This window comes from Colobus angolensis, unplaced genomic scaffold (assembly GCF_000951035.1).
Source record: "Colobus angolensis palliatus isolate OR3802 unplaced genomic scaffold, Cang.pa_1.0 Scaffold111, whole genome shotgun sequence".
Taxonomy (NCBI): domain Eukaryota; kingdom Metazoa; phylum Chordata; class Mammalia; order Primates; family Cercopithecidae; genus Colobus; species Colobus angolensis.
Genome location: NW_012112142.1, coordinates 5339458 through 5347258, shown reverse-complemented (window position 1 = coordinate 5347258; position 7801 = coordinate 5339458). Strand labels below are relative to the sequence as shown.

The 7801-nt window shown below is 44.2% G+C and overlaps 1 protein-coding gene across 1 annotated transcript in view; it reads left to right on the top strand.

Annotated features, from left to right (window-relative positions):
* The first annotated feature begins 6 nt into the window (after positions 1 to 6).
* ARHGAP10 (Rho GTPase activating protein 10) overlaps positions 7 to 7801 on the top strand; it is a 341948-nt gene continuing 334153 nt past the window's right edge. The window contains exon 1 of the mRNA XM_011956701.1: positions 7 to 171. Coding sequence (XP_011812091.1) covers positions 18 to 171 — 154 coding nt within the window. The 5' untranslated portion in view covers positions 7 to 17. The remainder of the gene's footprint in view (positions 172 to 7801) is intronic.

Genomic DNA, 7801 nt, shown 5'->3' with positions numbered 1-7801 from the left:
CCGCGACCGCTGCCGTCATGGGGCTGCAGCCCCTGGAGTTCAGCGACTGCTACCTCGACAGCCCCTGGTTCCGGGAGAGGATCCGCGCTCACGAAGCGGAACTTGAGAGGACCAACAAGTTCATCAAAGAGCTCATCAAGGACGGGAAGAACCTCATCGCTGCGACCAAAAGTAAGCGGGGACGCGGGCGCGGACGGGGCTGCGGCGTGGCGAGGCGGGGAGGAGCCTCTCTCGGCAGGAGGCGGAGGGTCTCGTGTCCGAGGCCAGCAGCCACAGGAACGGGGAATTCATTTCGGACCAGCCCAGCTCTCTCGGAACCCCGGGGGGGTGGTCCCTGGGGTCATTCCTTCTCGAGGCAGCGCGGCGAGACCCCACTCCCGGCCCTGCAGCTCTGCGGCGGCGGGAACTAGCTGCTGCCCGTGGGCCCCGCCTGGCCGCCGCCGAACACCCCTTGCTGACTGCGCGCTCCGCTAAACCGACCCTAGGCTCTCCTGGCCCGGAGTCAGGTTTCATTGCTGCCTAAAGTTACAATCTCTTTCAAAACCGAGGCATCTGTTTGCCTAGTTTTGTTTTGTGACTTCTCAAAAGAACTTTCCTGGGGATTCTTTGAAACCCTGAGGGGGTGTTGAGTTTTCCGGAGTCCGCTTAAGCTTCACCTTTTCCCTCTCATTGTCTGATGTTCCCCGACAGTTCTGTTCCAGGTCACTCACGTGCCAAACCAGAAAGTCCACCTGGCTTTATGCTGCTTCCGCACATTCCTCCCCTCCCGTGCTGAGGAGGGTTCAGAGATTGGGGTTTGGAAGGGTGAGCGGACAGCCTGCCCTCTAGCTCAAGCGGGCACTGCTTGCAAATAGGGAATTCCACCCGGGTTAGGCTTGGTGCCTTCCTCCCCTGAACTTCTCTGTCTCTTAAACTCGGAAGAAGACGTGAGATATAGGAGAGATAACTGTATTTTAGTGTAGTTGAGAGTCTTTCTAGGAGAGAGTGGGCCAAAATTCATGCAGAAATACTGAGATGAGTGACGCTGCTGGAAAATTGGGCGGAATTAGCTCCAGTGAGGAGCTGGGCAGCCTGACCATCCCTTGGATCCATAACCCCTTAGGAGGATGGCGGTGAATGTCCCCTTTTCCTCTTTAAAAGACCTGCCCATACAGTAGACAGGGACTCGGGCGGTATCCAGCCTTGAGGGGCTGGGTTCTTAGGGCTTTAATCACTCACCTAGATTCTCAGTTCAGTAATTCTAAGCCTTAGGTGTTCGTCCCTTGTACATTTGTTTGTAGATACCACCTCTGGGGAAAATCCCCCATCTCACTGTTCTCCCGACCCCGCCCCGCCCCAGTTTTCATTGAGGGCTATTAAAACATATTGAACATACTGTCTCGGCCACCCAGCATGGTACCTGGTACAATAAATATGCATTTAATGAATAAGTTGAAGTACATTTCTGTGGGAAGAATTTAGTGAGCCATCCCTGTAATTTTGGAAGCAAGTCACTCAACTTCTCTGGATGATCTCCAAGGTTCCTTTTGGTTCTCTGACCTCTTTGGTGTTGCAAAATCAGGATTGGGACTCACTTAGGGTTTTTTTTGTCTGTTTTGTTTTTAAGTCTCTGCTGCTTGAATCAGAAATGGGACTCTGGGGCATGCGACAAGTGGGCTTATTTGGTTGAGGGCTCTCCAGGCCCTTGACATCTGGTATGTGAGTTGGGTGGGAAGTAGGGGGGCGCTATACGTATGGAGCAGTGAGCTTAGAAAGGAGGAGTTGGGGGCGGGGGTGCAGAGTGAACACGAGAATGAGAACTGAGGACTTTTTCTGTAACTTGGTATTAATCAGAGTCAGTGGCCAGGGAATGTACCTTCTCTCTCATTGGTCGTTGTAGTTCCCTCTTGAGCTAGAGAGATGTGGGGGAGAGGCAGAGGGCAAAGCCAGTTTGGCCACTGGTAGAAAGCTATTTCTGTGACAGCATATTAGCTTTCCTGCCATCAGGAAACATGCCTTAGGTTCCAGCAGCATCCAGTGCATCTGGGGGCCCAGATGTCAGCCTTCCTCCAGACTGCAGACTTTCTTGAATTTGTGAATTGGTATCTTACTCCTTTTGATTATCATCCTTTAACATAAGAAACATAACTCGTAATCATGCTTTGAGAGTGATTGGGAATTATTTTTTTTCTCGTTATGTTCATTAAGAATTTGTTTAAATTCTTTCCCAGAAGGTGACAGGAACACAACTGTAGCTCATATGCCTTTTCACGCTTGCTCCATAAAGTTTACTTCTAGTTCCTACCAAAGACGAAGAGCCTTGGACTAAAGTCAGGAGACCTGAGTTTAATTATTCTTCATCGGTTAGGGCTTGGCCATAGGAAAATTGAGGAGGTCTCATAATTCTCTTTGCATTCAGCTTCCCCTGTGTACCTCTTCGGGAAACTAATAAGGTTCTGCAGTATTTGAAAATGGCTTGATGAGGTTATTTGAAATTGCAGTCCAGGTAAATGGTTCACCTAACCAGTTGAGCTTTTGTATAACATCAGAGAGTCAAGGAATGACATTAGGTGGAGGATCTACAGAAAGAATAAAACCCATTAGGTCAGATTGTTTGTATTTCCAGATATTTTACATTTTGTTTTACAAAAATGGCCTTTTGAGCGTTTCGAAAATTGTGTATTTAAGTGGTTTCTGTTTTTAATTGCCCTGCAAGGTGTGTCCTGTGTGCATTACATTCTTGGAAGATTTCAGTATGTAATTTCGATGTCTTGACACTTTGAAATCTTCCACAAATATCTAGAGTTTTGAGGCTTATGGGACCTGAAGGCTTACTACTGAGTTCAATTAGATAGCAATCAGCAAATATTTAGCACCTACAATTTGCTAAATACTGGAATTAGATACAGATTTATAATAGGGTAGAGGCCCTTGCACTTGAGTTTATTGTCCTGTAGTTGAATTTACTTCAATCTAAGGAATATTTTTGAACTCCTTACTGTGCTGCGCTAAATTCTTGAAGAAATAAAGGATGTAGACACATACCTGTTACAAGGTTTAAAATTTAGTGACAAGTATTCTAACTTTTCCAGGGACAAGGGTTTGTCTGTTAGAGTAGAGGAGGTTTGTTGGAAGTTTTGGAAGTCACTGGTGATAAGGAGTAAAACCTTATCATACAGGAAACCAGAAGAAACCAGAACACTCGCAGTGTTTGGAGAAGAGTGAAGAGACTAGTTTGCTGGAATGGTGGTTTTTCAGGGAGTGGTAGACTGGGATGAATGGAGAGGTCAGTTTTAGATTATGGAGGGCCATAAAAGCAAGGTTAGGAATGTGGAGTTTATCTTGTGGAGAGTTACTGAAGGCTTTTTTTTTTTTCTTTTTTGAGACAGAGTCTCGCTCTGTAGCCCAGGCTGGAGTGCAGTGGTGCGATCTTGACCTGGGCTCACTGCAAGCTCCGCCTCCTGGATTCATGCCATTCTCCTGCCTCAGCCTCCTGAGTAGCTGGGACTACAGGCGCCTGCCACCGCGCCCGGCTAATTTTTTGTATTTTTGGTAGAGACGGGGTTTCACCCTATTAGCCAGGATGGTCTCGATCTCCTGACCTCATGATCCGCCCGCCTCGGCCTCCCAAAGTGCTGGGATTACAAGCGTGAGCCACCGCGCCTGGCCATGAAGGCTTTTCAAGAAGGCTGACATAATAGCAAAGAGATGGTTTAGAGACAGTATTGCACATTTGTGTGTAGGGTGAATTTGGAGATAGCACTGAGAGTGGGGAGGAATACCAGAGAGAAAAGCCAGTGATTTCAGTGGTAGAGTTGGAGATTATTCACTCAATTCAATGAATTCGTTGTTCAAATGGCTTTTTTAGTTTTCTTTTTAAAGTACTTTCCTTAGAATAACCAGTGTCTTCTTTCGATGGAATTTAAACTTTTGTAAGCCTTCGTGATGTCTATGTAGTTTCAGTTACTTACGATTCATACAGGTAGATAGCACAGTTGCCAGAAACAGCAATAAACCATATATGCTTTTCTCATAAATTTTACATTAGGCAGTCTTGAGAAAATGTATCTTGTTCTGTAGAGAAATATTTTTTAAAACAAATAGTCCTTACAGTTATTAAGCACTAATACAGTGATATAAAATGCTCTGTAGTAAACTTAAATTGTCTAGCTCTGTGTGTGTGTGTGTCGCTGAAGGGGCCCTTATTAGTGAGTCTGCTGTTACTAAACAGGTATGGAAAAGGATGTACAGGACCTTGTTAGTGGCAGAGCCAGGACAAGAATTTAGGTCTTCCAGACTTGGTTTTGATACTTCTAGCCTCGGCATTTTAATGGTTTTTGCTTTGTTTCTCTTAGGAAAAACATAAGTTCCCTTAGGCTGTCTTTACGTTTACTGTTTCGGAGAAATATTCTTTTTGGGAAATTTCTTAAGTTGCCATTACATTAAACCTACTGAGATTTGGAAGACTAAAAATAATTTTCCTATTTTGTAAACTTGAGCCTTGGTTTCCTTTTTTTTTTTTTTTTTTGTAAAATGGGACTGACTGATAGAGAAAGCCTTGAGGAATAAATAAAATGGTGTGAAAGTGCTTTGAAACACAAATGTAAAATGGTTGTGTAGACACTACTGCTGGTTCAGCCAACATTCCTTTTCCCCTCTGACAATCCAGATTTCATTCAAGTGTCTGCATCCTTTTCAGATGACTCAGGGGAAGGCATTTCAGGGTAATTCTGATTAATCTAACTCAGTGGTTCTCAAGCCTAGCTGCTCAATAAAATCACCTGGGGGAACTGTTAAAGCAGTCAGGGTTGAGAAACTAAACTCTACCTCAGTTATGATAAACCCATTTTCTGGGTTGGTAATTATTATAAGAATGAGGTTGTATTCCAGTTCTGGCCAATGAGACATGACAGGAAGTCTTCTGGATACTTCAGGGAGAGGTTTCCTTTTGTCATAGGAGACTTGAAGAAAGATGGTTTTCTACTTTTCTGTATTCTCTTATGCCTGGAACTGCTACGCACTATATTGGGCCTGAGCGGCATAGTGCGCTAACTGAATTTGGGTTCTTGATGCTGTTGGGAGACCTGTGGGTTTTTCTGTGGTTTAAGTGTCTTATTAAATGACATAAGACAGTTTTGAGTTGGGTGTTCTGCTACTTAATGCCCTAGGGTTTTTTTTTATTTTAACTTTTAAAATTTTATTTGAGACGGAGTCTTGCCCTGTCGCCCAGGTTGGAATGCAGTGGCGCAATCTTGGCTCAGTGCAACCTCCGTCTTCTGGGTTCAAGTGATTCTTGTGCCTCAGCCTCCCGAGTAGCTGGGATTACAGGCATGCACCACCACACTCAGCTAATTTTTGTACTTTTTTTTTTTGTGGAGACGGTTTCACCGTGGTTGGTCTTGAACTCCTGGCCTCATGTGATCCATCCACCTCAGCCTCCCAAAGTGCTGGGATTACAGGTGTCAGCCACTGCGTCCGGCCTTAATGGCCTAATTTTGATAAAGTGGTGTAATTGTAAATTTTGTGATTATGCTCCCATCAAGTGGAATTTAGAGAGATACAGAAAATAAAATGCTATTTTAAAAAGTTAATAAATTGCAATATATTTTTTTCCCGAATGGAAAGGAATACTTACGCACATTCTTTTTTTTTTTTTTTTTTTTTTTTGAGCGAGTCTTGCTCTGTCGCCCAGGCTGGAATGCAGTGGCGTGATCTCGGCTCACTGCAAGCTCCACCTCCTGGGTTCACACCATTCTCCTGGCTCAGCCTCCCCAGTAGCTGGGACTACAGGTGCCCCCCACCACGCCTGGCTAATTTTTTGTATTTTTAGTGGAGGTGGAGTTTCATCGTGTTAGCCAGGATGGTCTGGATCTCCTGACCTCGTGATCCGCCCATCTCGGCATACCAAAGTGCTGGGATTACAGGCTTGAGCCACCACACCCAGCCAGCACATTCTTTGCCTTAAAGAAGTTACCATAGAGCCCCTACAATTTGTGACATCACCTGGGATAAGTCGAACTGTCACTTGAGGTTTTATTACAGTGGCTGGTCTCCAGTGTGAATGTAGACTGGCTGTGAAAATAATTACAATCAGACTTGAGCCAGGGTAGGGACCCAGACAGGCTTGAAAAGCTTGAAATGCTTTACTCACTGCAGGTGGTCTTTACTCTATTTAGAATTGTTCCTATTTAGAGCCTGCCACCAGCTGAGCCATGTTTATTTATAACAGATTTTTACTAGCCAGTCAGCAATCTAATGTTCTCAGTATCTTTTTGTCACATTACCTTTCTCTGTCCTCCGTCTGCTGGGGTTCCTTTGACCAGCTCCTTTTTGTGTTTTTTTTTTTTTTGAGGGGACTGGGGTACATTGTAGACTTTTGGATAAAGAATACATAGAGGAGGGTATTTTTGTGTTTAATCTTTAAAATAGCTGATGGAATATAATATAGAAGATTAAGAGCATAAGCTGAGGTACTAGTCTGGCTGGATTCATACCCAAGCTCAACCACCTGCTAACAGGGGATCCTTGCTCAAGCTGCTTAGCTTTTCTCTATCTCTGTTCTCGTCAATAAAATAGAAATTATAATACGACCTACTGTATTGGGTTAAAAGTAGGATTTGTTAATACATGTAAAGCATTTAGTGCTCACAGATGAACAATTATGATGATGTATCTAAATTATAGGCATATGTTTTAATATCAAGGCCCTGTTCTTGCCTCAAAACAGCTGTTCTGCACCCTAGACCAGGTATCTAACCTTTTAGTGTTTATTACCCCTAACAGGAAATTTCTCCAAAGCACCATTACCAGTGACCGAGAGACAAAATTGTCAAACCCTGGAAAGCCTTCCAAATTTTGATTGTAGTGCAGGATGCTGGAAAATCTTGAAAACACATTGGTGGCCAGGCTTGGTGGCTTAAGTCTGTAATCCCAGCACTTTGAGAGGCCGAGGCGGGTGAATCACTTGAGGTCAGGAGTTCAAGACTAGTCTGGAGAACATGGTGAAACCCCATCTCCACTAAAAATACAAAAAAAAAAAACCCAAAAAATTAGCCAGGTATGGTGGCAGGGGCATGTAATCCCAGCTTCTTGGGGTGGGGGACAAGGCAGGACAGTGCTTGAATCCAGGAGGCGGAGGTTGCAGTGAGCTGAGATCACGCCACTGCACTCCAGCCTGGGCAACAGACGAGACTCTGTCTCCAAAAAGAAAAAAAAAAAAAATACACTGGCAAATCAGAGCTTAGTGGTATCTTGGGAAAATATTTTCTAGAATTTATTTTTTATTCACAAAGATTTGAAGATGAAGTAGAATGTGTTGCTAAGGTCACTGCAAATCTAGTAAGCAATCTACAGTGGAGGTTCAGGCAGTCAGCAGCAGGCCTTTCCTCCAAGGGGCTGATAAGGAAGAGTTGATGACAGAGTTCAGCTCAAGGTATTGACGTGACAATGTAAATGACTGCAGCCTTCACATACTTCAAATTACAGAGATACTTTTTGAGGACGTGAACTCAAAATTAGGGTTTCCAGCGTCTGACATGCTGAAATCCTAACAGCTTCTATTTGCTATGGTAAATTCACAATGAAAAAAAGAAGACAGCCAGAGACATCCCTAAGAGGGATTTTCCTTAGAGCTGTTAGGTAATCCTGTTCTCTACAGCAGAATCCTCAAAGTCCCCTGTACAAATTCCCAAGGAAGCTGTTTTGAATTTTGTGACTTCAGTAGCCGTTTATCACCTTATATTTTAGGCTCTTTTTTCTTTTTTCTTTAGACGGAGTTTCGCTTTTGTTGCCCAGGCTGGAGTGCAGTGGCGCAATCTTGGCT